Source organism: Colossoma macropomum, unplaced genomic scaffold (assembly GCF_904425465.1).
Source record: "Colossoma macropomum unplaced genomic scaffold, Colossoma_macropomum, whole genome shotgun sequence".
NCBI classification, from domain to species: domain Eukaryota; kingdom Metazoa; phylum Chordata; class Actinopteri; order Characiformes; family Serrasalmidae; genus Colossoma; species Colossoma macropomum.
This window is the reverse complement of record NW_023494821.1, coordinates 88,823-103,585: the sequence shown is the minus strand read 5'-3', so window position 1 is coordinate 103,585 and position 14,763 is coordinate 88,823. Positions and strand designations below refer to the sequence as shown.

The following is a 14,763-nucleotide window of genomic DNA, read 5'->3' as shown; positions in this document are numbered from 1 at the left end:
TGGACATGAGGTCACCATGCCCAATGACAAACAGGCAGCTGCAGGGGTATAAAGCTCCACACCAGTGGACTGTGGAGCAGTGGAACTGTGTTCTCTGGAGTGAAGGAGCTCCTTTAGAACTATTCATCCAACATCAGTACCTGACCTCTCTAATGCTCCTCACTGCAATGTTCCATCATCTAGTGTAAAGCCATCTCAGAAGAGTAGAGGTTACTGCAGCAAAGGGGGATGAACTTCCTATTAATATGTTGGATGAGTTGGTGTCTTCAAACTTTTGGACATATAGTTTATCTTAGTATAGAGTTTATACTGATGCGTTTGAGCCATAACAAACCCAAACTGTGTAACACTGTGGCCATTCTGGACTGGAGTCCATCCCTACGTCATCTCTTTGTAGGGCTGGGTACTGTTCCAAATTTTCTATACCCATTCCTTGAATTTTGATACTGAATCTCAATGGTACTTTTTTGGTACCAAAAAAGCAGGTCTGGCTTAACTACAAATGAGTATGAAGTGCAGGAATGATTATATTAACTGATTGCAACAGATTACAGAGTAATTAAGAAGCAGCATCGTTAATAAGATGCATGTGGAACACAGTTTAGACAGCCAATCACCGCTCTAGACTTTGGAACAAGCATGCTATTGGCTCAGCGATGCCGATAGCACTGACTGCTTTGTAATTCTGTAATTCAGTATAAAATTATTGAATTTTAGTAACCAGCCCTGGGTCTTGGGTGTTTTCTCAGTACCCAGAACACAGAGGAAGGATTAGAAATCTTCGAAAGAACATTCTTGAAAAGATACCTTGCAATGATAAACTTGCAAGAACATGAGACACCCTATAATAGTCTGAGATGTGCTGTGTACTAGCTGTTGTGCAATAGTCCAAGCCCAACTTCAGTAAGATATCTTTAGCAATACACTCTCATTTGGTGCTCTTGAGCAGTACTAAATCATAGTGAAATCAAAGATTCTCCACTGAAATGAAGATTTAATCTAGGACTAGACTTAATCCTTGTACAGGAATTGACCATATCAGACTTTAAACAGTTTTTCAAACTCACAAAACATATAGATTATAGACATATAAGATCATATCCAAAAGTTTTGGCGCTCTGGTCATAATGCACGTTTTGTTGAAAATAAGTTAACAAATCCTCTACAGAGAACACACTTCACATTTTAATGCTCAAGTAGTGTTTATTTCCTGAATTTAACATACTAGAAGAAAATAAAACAAAATGAAATTATATTAAAAACTCGTTATAAAGATATTTAGTAAAATTTAAGTTAAGAAAATATTTAAGTTTGTTCCCTGTAGTGGGTGTATTAACTTATTTTCAGTTAGTTCAACACAACCTGCAATTTGAATGGTATTCATACTTTTGCATAAACATATAGTGCATGTTTTTTTTTTTATTTATTTGCTGAGTTTAACACAGTGGAATAAATAAAACAGCATTTTGTGACAAAATGGTAAATTCAGCAAATAAACAGTAATTGTGCACTACAATGTGCAGACGTGTTCTCTATGGACAATGTGTTAACTTAAGTTCACTTAACATCAACACAACATGTCATTTTACCAGTGGAGCTCAAACTTTTGCATACAACTGTATATTATAGATCATCAGTGGCAAAATGGACTCTGACACTCTATAAATGTGTTGTTTTATATAACTACAATGAAGTTAATTTCACTGAGTAAATAATTTGAAAGTGTTACCATGGGCTGGTCAACTTAACAGCCTTTCATTTGGTCTTGTTGACAAATCACTAACAGAAGCATTCTCGTCCTTCGGGGGGGATCAAGGTCAGTTGTTTTAACTGTTTTCGGTACCTTACGCTCTTGAATATTGGAATGCACCTCGGTCAGTGGAAAATGACGTGAAGCAAGTTCACAAGAATGCAAGAACGTATATTGAGAAACATCCCTTGTCCTGCTTCACAGCCAAATGTCAAAGGTTACTTAGTCTCCCCTCATGTCTTAGACAAGCTGATGACCTCTGAGCCCACGCTGACACTCCGTAGGCGCTGTTTATGTTCTTCAGGTGATGATTTTGGGTCCCTCACCTCAGGGAACGATGGGATATCAAAACTCGGAACTGCCAGGAGCGACATACCTGACGGTGCTTTGCCATTGGTCATCGGGGTCAGGACCCTGGCCTGGTCTCCAATTGGCTGAAAGGAGAAGAAGTCCGGTATGGAGCGGTTGGTGGGAGCTGGGGGCTTTATCATGCCGAGATTAAAAGCACTTGAGCGGGTTGCTTTGGGTCTCTCACGTGGTCTTTCTTGGTTGTGGCCCGAAGGTTCTTTTGGTAAAGGTGCTGGTATCTTTGGCACTGGCGATTGCTTCTTCTCCATTTCATCTCCCTCCGTCTTCTTCTGCAAGTTCTTTGGTCCGTCTTCGTTTACTCCCTCATTAAACTCGTTCAATAGCAGTGCAGGCAGTGCAGGATTGATTCCTCCACAACTGCAGATGGTGCTCTGGGTGTCCTGTCCCAATCCAGATGGCAGTGACCCACCAGCACCTCCACTCCGCCCTACACAGCCCTCCGCCTCCCCCTCCCCGTCTGAGTAGGAGGGGTCAGGGCTGACAGAATGTGTCAAACGCTGCAGCTGGGCAGATGTTCTGCGGAAGGCTCCGCCCACAAAGCCAGTAGGAGAGGGGGCGGAGCTTAAGAGGCGGTTGAAAAGGGCAAGGTTGTGATTCCGGGTTACAGATTCTTCCAGATTCTCGGCAATCTCCTCCAGTGGCTGGAAGTGCATCTCCTCTTTGGGGATTCTGAATTTGGAAAGTGGGGAAAGACAGTTTTGTGTTTAATGTTTGTAAAATTCTTAAAATATGACTCAAAGTTTCAGCTTCAACTTTCTGTGTCACACCTGTATTTATTTGCAGTGTTGTTTCAGAATGTGTTTTATTGCATTGTTGTTTAAAAGCCGGATTACCTAAAACTAGTCAGCCAAATATAGCAGCTCCGGACTGGGGTTTCACATGTTTCTGTTGCACATTAATGCTCTTTCATTCTATTATTAATCTATAAATTTTGTCCCACAAGTGGTAATAGTTATTGTAACTCATTGAAATTCTTTGAGAGCTCATTTTTCCTAGCAGTTTATCTTACCAGACTTTGTTGTTGATCATGTTTTAAAGAGGAATTCTACTGATTTCTACATAATTAAATAGTTAAGATGTAAACAAAGGCAGTCAGAGTGGTTTTATGTGAAATTCAACTTGAGGAAGTTCGAATTCTTCACAGTAATATTGATACGAACCAGACGTCAGAGAGTTTAATGCTCCTAAAAGCTACCTCGCAGAAAGCTATTACATGAAGTGCTTACAAAAACACATCCTGATGGCTGTGCCTTTGGTTTACGATAGTTTTGAGATAGGTTTCTGGCCTATAACTTATTTTTAAAATACATTCAAAGCAGAGAGGTACATGCATTTTGAGGCAAAGTAGTCCTTAATAAAAACTTATTTGTTCAGATGTATCACTATTTGACCATTATTAACAAAACGTATGAAAACTCAAAAGATGTGTTGGTTCACTGTGGGTGTTAGATTGTAAATAAAATGGCTATATTTGCATTGTAGATGTCACAACTTTTGGATCCTATCTTCACTTGTGTAAAAGAAATCAAAGTCAGTTTCTCTGGAATGAACCATTTCAAACCACTCTGAATGACTTTGTTTACATCTCAAAAAAATAACTGTGCAGAAATGCTGATCTATCAGTTCAGCTCCCCATGTACACAGCTTTTAGGGCACTTTTTCACTCATGATCACCCTTTCTTTTTAATGAATAGAAATTTCTTTGAGTGCACAAAGAGGATCACATTTTTCTACCACATCTCACTAGCTGAGTACGTCGACCAAACATGACAAAGTGCCTTCCAATTCATAATTCATGATGAGTCATTTTTAACATGATCTAATTCATTTTTGTAGAGGTATTGTTTAAGTCTTTTTCACTCATTATTTGTATCAAGCTAGAGGTTTGGGGTTTATCCATTCTAATATACACTAAATAGGAATTATTTCAAATGAAGGCAAAGTTTCATGGATTTCTGTGAATGGTGTCAAAAGAAAAGCTACAGTCACTAAACCCGTTTGTAGTTTTAACCTTAACATTTAGTAATGTTGTCACAGCTGTAGCAGGTTTCTATTAAATTGCTGTAGACTCACGCCATGTCGAAGGTGGAGCCCTGAAAGGAGGGTTTGCGGAGGACGAAGAGTGTAGCGGCTGTGTAAGGCGGCCGAGGGTTCGAATCATTCCAGTAACGGTCACGCTCCATCATGGGCAGATCTCCATACATCTCATCTACTGCCATCATAGACACCTGGAGAGTGAAACATAACACACACACACATACAAATAGAGAAAGTTATTACCTGAAATGGTTAAGAATACACTGTTTGATGCCTGAGAAATTATTTTACCATAGTTTTAATGTAAAAACGTTCATGGTACAGAGGTGCACCGTGTATCCAAAAGTTTGCACACATCCGCTTATCCAACATTTCTTCTGAAGTCAAGGATATCTACTGTTCTATGATGGTTTTACAATAGATGTTGGAGCACTGCTTTGAAGATTTGATTGCTTTCATCCACAAGAGCATTAGTGAGGTCAGGTACTGATGTTGGATGATTAATTCTGGACACTCCAGCTCATCCCAAAGGTTTTGGATGGAGCTTTATCATTCCAGAGGTGCAGTTCCACTGCACCACAGACCAACGCTGGGGGCTTTATACCCCTCGAGCTGATGCTTGGCATTAGGCATGACGACGTTAAACTCATGTGCTCTATAGCGTCCGATTCTTTTGGCAGTGCTTTTCTGTGGAGGTAATACAAACTGTATGCGTGCAGTTGAACACCTATTTCAGCAAAATGTGCATCTTAAAGTAGAATTCACTAACTAAAAGGGCTGTCTGGATACTTTTGGACATATAGTGTACATGCAGGGCGCTGTGCGACAAAACAGTCCAGAAAGAAAAGCTGATGTTTTAGATTTACCACCACTGTACACTAAAAATATGTTTAATGATTAAAATTTGGGTGGAGACACAATAAAATGTTACAGGCACAATTTCTAACTTTACCTTCTTTTGACAACTGACAGTCCTATTTGGTGAAGCTAATGAATAGAACAGTATATCGTTTGCAGATGTAAATTACAAAATGAATGTACTTTTGTGGTTAGAGAATAATTAAACATAGATTCATTACTAGAAATGGAAAATCTGTATTATCTGACACCTATGCAATGCAGTTTTTGAGAGAGTAAAAGATTATTTGATTAAAAGTGTATTTCAGTGACTGAGTGACATACAATGAATAAATGAAGGAATGATTACCTGGAAGTTCCTGTCTATGAGCCAGTTGGTCTCAAAGTCATCATCATCCTCTCCAAATGGGTTAATGAGTTGTTCTGCCACCTATTTTCAAACATCAGTCCATAACTAAACAACAAAAACAACATGCTAAACAAACAAAACTTTGAAAATACATACCACATACTAAATGATGGAGTAGATCATGATCAAGGTCAAACCATAACCAAAAAATGAGATTCAGTAACTAATACACACTCAAATACAGGGTCATTAATTTTTAGGTCAGTACACTTTTTCCAGTACTGGTGAAATTCTCCTCACATTCTGGCACTCTACTCTCTGTGACTGTGACCAACATTCAACTAATCAGGACAAAGAGACATACACTGTTATTATGATACTGTTATTAATCCAGGTTTAGTTACTCAGACTGTGATTAATCCAGGTTTAGATAATCAGACTGTGATTAATCCAGGTTTAGATACTCAGACTGTGATTAATTCAGGTTTAGTTACTCAGACTGAGATTAATTCAGGTTTAGATACTCAGACTGTGATTAATCCAGGTTTAGATACTCAGACTGTGATTAATTCAGGTTTAGTTACTCAGACTGAGATTAATCCAGGTTTAGATACTCAGACTGAGATTAATCCAGGTTTAGTTACTCTGACTGTTATTAATCCAGGTTTAGTTACTCAGACTGTTACTAATCCATGTTTAGTTACTCAGACTGTGATTAATCCAGGTTAGATACTCAGACTGTTATTAATCCATGTTTAGGTTTTATTGTATCTTATTAGAACCACAGATGACCATCCAATCATCAGCAATAAACAAATTGGCATTATAAATGTATATCTTGTAGATAGCTTGTATTAGTAAGTCTCTAATTTTATAGTTATATAGTTATATTATATCAACCCCCCAAGTGGCGAGTGATAGCTCTGGTTCTACCCTAGGCATGTGTTTTGGGGGTGTGCCTCTGGAGGGAAGGGACTGTATGGAGGAGATGTATTTGTTTTGCTGTTGAGTTTCAAAACAGCTGGCTTCAGCTAACTTTCCCCAAAATCAATGACCCCACCTTCAAGCAGGAGAGTACTGAGGAATAAAGACGATAACAACAAATAACAATAAAAAGACATAAAGGGAAAGAAAACTGAGGAAGGCACTCATGTGTTGATAAGCTTTTCCTGACCTTCAGCCAGCCAGCATAGAAGAAGAATTGGAGCAGAGTGAAGATGGGCACATAGAGGTCAAGGTCATGGCCTGGGTAACCCTGGCTGGGGTCCAGAAACTGCCGGCCAATCAGACACACCAGGAAGAAGCTGTAGACGGCCAGTGTCACCACCTAAGAGAGAAGCATAGAGGGAAGGTTTTTTAGTTGTTTTGAGTTTTATGTTAATGCTGAAAATGAAGACCTCTAAAATATACATTTTCCTTTAAAATGGCTTAATTTGCACATGTCCATCATTAAAAGACTGACTTGCTTTCTATGTTTAGGTGTGTTTTACAAGCACTATACTGACCAGTTGGCAACTTTAACACTTTACTGAAGGGCAGCATTAATAAGGCTACATAACACCTGCGTAAGCCTTTAATGACAACTGACATAAACCTACATAGACATTTATAAAGGCTTATTCCAACAAGCGTGTGTTGTCAGTGAAGTCACAGCAGTCATCTGAAGCTGGTTGGAATAAGCCTTTGTAAATGTTTATGTAGTTTCATGTCAGTTGTCATGAAAGGCTTATGTAGGTATCTTGTAGCTTTACAAATTCTGCTTTCAAAGCCTTTTAAAAATTAGTCATTCATATGTAATAATTTATCAATGTGTAAAAATATGTAATTGTACACCGTCACCTACATATACACCCTTTTCTCACCTGTGTGTAGACGAGAGGCACACTGATCATGTCGTAGTGGAACAGCATGCTGCACTTCCCTCTGAACATATTCAGCTCCTGCAGATCATTATAAAACGACAAACAGGCAAAATTATAAATGAGTTTTCCACTGCATGGAGACATAAAGCAATACACTCTCATATGGTACGATTATGGGTTTTATCTTGTTTAAAATCGTTGTACTGTAAAACTAGTGTGTCCAGTTTATGAGTGATCCAAGTCTAAATGTTCTAAATTTCACAAATGTGTTAATGATTATTTTGATTGGTTCACTGATTAATTAATTGTTTGATCACCTCCAGCAGCAGTTTGTAAGTGTTGTCGTCTTTGATTCTGCCCTCAGATCGAGCCGCAGCAGCCAGATTAGTGAACCACACGCATGGGATCCAGTATTTATTATAGGGAGAGTGTAAACTCTCAAACTTCTTCCTCTCCTCCCGTGTCATAAAACCTACAGATAGAAATAGAGAGAGGAGGAGAGAGAGAGAGAGAGAGAAAGAAAGTTACCATTTCTTGTTATTTGCGTGCTGATCGATAATCCAATAATATCATAACCTTTTTGCTGTTATGTCATGACTGTTTGCGTCTTTGTTTATCTTCATTCAAGCAATTTAGCATTGCTTACTCTGACGCTGTACTGAATCCTGGCTTTAGCACCATTTTGCAGTTCTGTTTTCTTTTGCTAATAAACCCCAGTAAAGAGTAACCTCAAGCGTAAATACAGCCATGCTGTACTTGTTATGTTAATGTTAACCTGGATAATGTAAATTTTAACATCAATTAAATAGATGGATGACAAATTAAATGATAAACTAACATAAAGTGTCTTAGTAATGTGTAGGGCTACCAGAACAGCTTCTGTGCACCTTGGCATAGATTCTACAGGTCTCTGGAATTGTGCTGGAGGGATGGAGCACCATTCTTCCTAAGGATATTTCCTCAACGGGTGTTTTGATGATGCAGAAGTACAGAAGAACACTGTCTAATACATCAGTCCAAAATCCCCCACAAGTGCTCAATTGGGTTCACATCTGGTGACCATGAAGGCCATGGCATTGAATTTACATCATTTTCATACTCATCAAATCATTCAGTGACCCTGTGTGTCCGGTGGAGGTCTCTTTCAGGATGACAATACTTCCTCTGTATTATCATCCTGGAAGAGATGACTTTAATTATTAGTATTTATTTGAGGTTGTTGTAATATCCAATGACAGCACAGGTTGAACAACTTTGCTTACTGTAATGATTTAATTATGCAAAACCGAGACATAAACAAAGTCATTTGATCTGGGCTGTCATTGGATGCCACAGTAACTTCTTTGAGGATTTTATTAGAATGTACTTGTTTCTGAACTGGCAGCGGCAGCACATTTCATTATATAGCAGTATTTCTAAAAGTACTCTTTATCTGACTACCACTGCTATGATAATGCTAATTACTGCAACTGCCTCTATGGGATTTGCTATGTTATGTATAGCTAATGGTGGAGTACATTCCCACCTAACGCAGGGTTTTATATTACTCACAGCAGCTTTAGCTTAAACACTGGAATTTGAAACTTGTAAGACGTGCATGTAACATGTTCTTTAGTTTGCAATTTTTCTGTGAATTTCTAAATATTTCAACTTAAAGCCTAAAATTACTGTGTTAGCCTGTTAGTGATCCGTCAAGCCGGCTTTTGATCAAAGTATTCTTTTGTGTATTCTTTTAATTTTTTACTTTTACCTGCCGTTGTTTGTTGATGACTGGTTGATTGATTTGCCTGGATTTTGCCCATCTGCTGAGCTCTGCCTTTTAAAATTCATCCAGTGAAACTATTTGAAAAGCCTAGGAGCCTGAAGAGCTGCCTCTTATTGGTGAGCTGAGTCAGTTGAGCTGACTCATTGAAAAGAGATGGAATGGCCATCACTAGTCTGGAAGTATCTGCACCCGTTGATTCTCCACTCATTTATTCAGGTTTTTCCTTTAATTTCTCACTTGGCTGTATTTTATAAAATTTGTTAGCCCGACTTGGGCCTTTACTTAATTGATAGTTCTGTCATTGGGAACACATATTGTCACTATGAAAAGAAAATCAGATCTCTCTGTACTAATGTACATTAAAGTTAAGAGCATTTTTCTTTCTTCTATGAAGTTTCCATTAGGTTTGTTACATCAGTGTTGATACCAAAATACATGTGTATCACTAATATGCTTATTTTCTTTTTTAATACATGGCCCAATGCTTGAAGGGGCCTTTTACTGGCACTGTGCCTGGCATCCAAAAAGGTTTTATCTCACTTTTCTTTAGATTTTTCCACAATCACCTGCTTCCACCACATGGTCCATGGTGGGGAACCGTTTGAAGACAGCGGTGCTCACAGAGCGCAGGATGAGCAGGGAGGCCAGGCTGGCATAGCGCATGAGTGTGCGGCGGAGGAGTCGGCCGCGCTCATCTCCGCCCTGCAGGCCCCCTGACAACACACACATGATGCTGTCTGGTAGAGGGATGGACGTGTACTGACTCCACCAGCGGTTGACTATCAGTGTCACATAAAACCCTGCAGAACACCAAAACATCAGCATGTATATAAAGCACTCAGAAAACCCTTACAGTGTCCAACTGGACAAGGCATAATGACCCCATATTCTCCAAAAAACCCAGATTCTCCAAGTTGACTTTATACTCTTAGAACTGACAAATGTTCAAATCAAACAACTGTGTTATATTGCTTAAATAACACATATTACCATATAACGTACTATTCCATTTAACCAAAAACTGCAGTTGCTCAAGATTTTGCTGTCAACCAAGTTGCCACATCGTCATGACAGTACTGATACGTACCTAGTACAAAAGACATTGGAATAAGGCTGGCATAGTGGTTGCAGTAAATGGAGAGTTTCTCAAAGTACCTCTTCTGCTCATCCAAAAGAAAAAATCTGAAAAGACACACAGACTCAATTCAAGTATTATAAGAGAGCATATAGTATATTTACAGTGTTTTCTTTTGTTATTGTAGGAATCCAAGGAATCTTCAGTTTAGCTCAATTTGGAATAAACCGGAGCTTCTTAAAGTAGCCCCTATTACTTAAATGGCCAAAATACCTGAAACCACTATTTTGTTGAGTGTGTATTTAGTTGTACCATAATGGGCTCTATATGTCCAAAAGTTGTATTTTCTCATTTGTAAAGCACTTTGAATGACAGCAGTGTATGAAAGGTGCTATACAAATAAAGTTGCTTTGCCTTGCCTGAAAGGTCTGTGGACGCCTACTCCATTTCTACGCCCCCCGCTTTGCTGCAGTATTAGCCTCAATTATTTCAGGAATACTTTACACTGGAGCTACACTATTGATTATATTAGTAAAAGCTCCCCTTGTGGAGAATATTCAGACTACTAAAAGCTTTATAATGACCTCTCAATACACTGTTTTTTATTCAAATAGCAAAATAATCACTAGGCTGATTAATGGAGAATATAAATTTCAATCGATTAGTGTTTTTAAATCAAGTAATTATGACCCCTGTTTTCCACTGTATGTTGGAACATTGCTGTGAGGATTTGCATTCAGCTACGAGCAGTAGTGAGGTCAGGTACTGATGCTGATGATTAGTGTGGGTCACTGCAGCTCATTCCAAAGATATTGGAAGGAGCTCCATCGCTCCAGAGAACACAGTTCCACTGCTCCACAGCCCAGTGCTGATGGGCTTCACACCCTTCTAGAAGACACTTAGGCATGGTGACCTTAGGCTGATTCTTTGGAAATGCTTTTGTATGGAAGCACTTAAAGTAGCTGAATTCACTCATTAAAAGCTGTCTACAAACGTGTGGACATTCAGCGTGACTAAGGAGGAATTCTCACCTGTATGTAATGCTGATGCCAGTGTACATGATGAAAAAGGCCAGCACCTCTTTGTACAGGACTTTATAAATGCTACCCCTCCAGGCCAGCAGCAGCTTGGAGAAGCCACAGAAACGTGCGTTGGCCACACGGGCCGTGTACGTCACCGTCATGATTAGATAAACACTGAAAATAAGCTGAAAATAAACACTTTAAATTGTGAAATGTCAGCAAAATATACAATTGCACTTCATATACAAACAGCAGATGATGTGGGATATTTCCAAAAGGAAAGAAAACATCCAAAGATGCACTTGGGGAATACCATTGATTTTTAAAAATGTATGCATATTTCAACCACTGAGATATCAAGAAAGAGTAGTTTGATGTGAAATGCACTAGTCAAGAGAAACCTACCAAGTCAGAATTGTTCACAGTGGTAGTGATAGGAAACAGATGTCTGAATATTTATTTATGGTGGAGAGGATACATACAGGGTGTTGTATAAAACTTTTTTTTCACTATTTTGCCAACATCTACATGATATATAAAAACTCAGAGGACACGTGTAGGTTCACTGGTGGTTTTGATGGTAAATAAAATGTCTGTATTTGTGTTGTAGACAATGTGACTTCTGGTTCCTATCACTACCACTGTAAAGACATCTGAGTTTCTCTACAATGGAGCATTTTACACTAAATTATTCTGAGTGAGTTTATTTACATCTCAGTGACTGAATCATGCATACATTTTGAAAAATCAGTGGAATTCTCCTTAGATAATAGAATAATATTAGAATAGCTGCCTTTTGAACAAGTCTACAAAATGCACAAATAGGCCTGAACATGACACAGCAGCTGATGTGGGACTTTCTAAATAAACAGGAAACAAGCAAGTAAGCAAACAAACACAAGTCAGTAAATAAGCGCTGTGATTATTGATTGTATTGTTAAATGGGTAATCTACTGATTATTTTTGCAATTGAGTAATTAAAGCCAAAATTGTATATCGACAACAATACCAAACCATGCTGAGCTTTTCTGAGATACTAATTTAATGAATTATCCTTTAAAATGACATTAAAAAGCATTATTGTTCAACTACTTATATAAACACAAAAAACAGTTGTATGCAAAAGTTTGAACAACTCAGGTCAGATTACATTTCTTCTTGATCTTCTGAGTGAAAATAAGTTAACATCACATTACAGAGAACACACTTAAATATGACAAACTATAAAATGTGCCATAACTTTTGCACAGGCTGCATACATTCAGCACATAAACAGCAATTGTGCATTACAATGTGCAGAAGTGTGTTGTCTGTAGGATGTGTTGACTTATTTTCACTTTAATTCACACAAAAATCAACAAAGCATGTCATTTGACCAGGGGTGCATAAACTTTTGCACGCAACTGTACACATAGGCTGTTGAGAGGTCAGTTGAGGGGATGTGGGCACCGCAGTGAAGCCCGTACTGCTTAATGAGAGAGTGGTTAATGCCTACATCTCTTGCTTGGGGCAAAAATGAAAAAGAGAAAGAGAAAAACAAGCCAGTGTGCTCTTTCCTGAGATGGAGCGCTGTCTGCTCACTGTGTGCAGCAGTGCAGTGTAAACAGCAGGCAGTATGATATAAACTCAGTGAGCTGAAGAGAGATCCCCCCCGTCCCCCCTGTCTGTCTCTGCCTGTTAACCATGATGAGGGCCTGTTACATAAAGTACACACACAGCAACACAAACCTACTGAACAGCCACACTCGTTTACTCGCACTGCAGGAGCACATTTCAGACCGACACACGTGTTTAATGATTGTCCCAGTCTGACCTCTCTGAGAATATACATCATCAGCCATCATTATCATCAGCTCTCATCTTCAAAAATATTCCTGAACAATAATTGCAGTCCAGAACATCTATAGATTACAACAGTTTAGACTGCAAAAAGCTATATTGTATAAAACTAGAATGAAAAAAAAGTTTAACTACAAAAAATGTTTGCAATTGTGTATATATATATATATATATATATATATAGATATATATATATATATATATATATGTAATGCAATACAGACTGCAAAAAATCTGAGAATGGCATGAAAAACCTGGATGGCAAAAAAAGTCTACAATACAGAAAAAAAAACAGATGCAAGAGCTACACTCTCAGAAAAAAGGTACTAAACTGTAACTGGGGTGGTACCCTCTCAGTACCTTTGGTCAGAGAACATAACTGTACTATAATTTATTGAAATCATATTATAAAGTTGTATTGATTCCACACACCCCGTCTTGTCTCCAGGCTTTTATTTTATTGTTCTGTTTTGAAAGATTAGGTTATTAAAATGTAAAAATACATACTTTTCACCTGGAAAAACTCATTTAAGGTGCACAATTGGACCTTAAAACCAATGTTGTACCTTTGAGGGAACATTTACATTGTTTGTACCTTTGTTTGAACAAAAATGTACCTGCACAGATCATTTATTGTTATTTTTTCCTTTATTTCAAGAGGCTTGATTCACAATAAATAGCAAAATTGCAAACAAAAATCTAGAATGAAAAAATGCTAGACTGCCAAAAATCAAGAATGCAAGATAACTAGAATGAAAAACTCAGATTGCAAAACATGCTAGATTATATGAAACCTACAATAAAAATAGATAAAAAACTAAACAAAAACTCTAGATGGCCAATGTATGTATATATATATGCAAACAAATCATAATAAAAGTCTCCATTTCTAACTTTACTAACTTTGCCAATATATCAGTCACAAATAGACATTTATTAAATATATTTTCTTAGCACTTGTCCAGCAACAACATCCAACTGAACATGCCTGATTGGAATTAGATAAGATCAGCAAAACAACAGACATTTTGAAAAATATTTTATTACAAAGAAATCTGTGTCAGTTTGGAGCATCCCTACCTTTGATCAGAGCAGTGTTGGAGACAAGTTTCAGCTAGATCCTCCTCACAGCTCTACAGGGCCATTTAAAACTCTGCTGCTCCTCCACTGCCTCTTATTTGTCCAGCTCACCACCCTTCCGCTTGTTCTCTTCACTCTCTCAGCATTTACTCCTGCTGCTGCACCACCAACTATAGCTTATCCCAGCAGTGTCCAGGCAGCACATACAAACATACAGATTACACTACAGATCTACATTTATATGCATGAAAAAAACTTATTAAATAAAAATGTTATGTTTTCTTGCTTCCATTATTAAGCCTGTTGTAGTTCAAATGAAAATGAGCCTAACTATATAGCACTTAGTACAAAAGGCTAACTTGTATTAATTTGCTAGCTGGTTTAAACCAGTGTATGATAAACACGTATAAGTGGTTGGTTGAATTACAGAATACAAGTCTCCTAAAAAGAACTGAAAATGAATTAAAGGTGTAGAGTGGACACACTAAATACTGAAAAATAGATATTATATTTAGTTTTTGAGACTTCTGTTAAATATGTTTTCTGCTTTTCCTTGACAATGAAAAATAACTTGTAACAAAAATAACAATGAAGAGTAATTTGTATTTAATGAACATTTTGACTGGAAATATATAAACACAGACATTGTTGTCTTGTGCAATAGTCCCATTTTTTTTTCTTGCACTGCCTTTAAATCCCTTATTATTCTGCTGGAGCCCCTTCAGCCCAGCAGGGGCAGATCAAGCTCGTTAGCACG

At 37.9% G+C, this 14,763-nt stretch overlaps 1 protein-coding gene across 1 annotated transcript; it reads right to left on the bottom strand.

Annotated features, from left to right (window-relative positions):
* Nucleotides 1-1,983: 1,983 nt before the first annotated feature.
* best2 (bestrophin 2) lies at nucleotides 1,984-11,248 on the bottom strand. Its single transcript, XM_036560338.1, has 9 exons — nucleotides 11,097-11,248; nucleotides 10,078-10,172; nucleotides 9,557-9,790; nucleotides 7,543-7,697; nucleotides 7,226-7,303; nucleotides 6,538-6,690; nucleotides 5,364-5,444; nucleotides 4,193-4,347; nucleotides 1,984-2,788 (listed from the first exon to the last, which is right to left on the bottom strand). The coding sequence occupies exons 1-9, from the start codon at nucleotides 11,246-11,248 to the stop codon at nucleotides 1,984-1,986; spliced, it is 1,908 nt and encodes a 635-aa protein (XP_036416231.1).
* Between the last annotated feature and the right edge of the window lie 3,515 nt (nucleotides 11,249-14,763).

What these genes read in the sequence shown, in the direction of transcription:
- best2 (XM_036560338.1), bottom strand. Translation starts at nt 11,248, where the DNA reads ATGACGGTGACGTACACGGCCCGTGTGGCCAACGCACGTTTCTGTGGC. An exon ending in CTTACAAACTGCTGCTGGAG is followed by an intron (nt 7,304 to 7,542) that starts GTGATCAAACAA and finishes AATGATCTGCAG; the next exon opens with GAGCTGAATATGTTCAGAGG. An exon ending in TGCCTCTCGTCTACACACAG is followed by an intron (nt 6,691 to 7,225) that starts GTGAGAAAAGGG and finishes CTTCTCTCTTAG; the next exon opens with GTGGTGACACTGGCCGTCTA.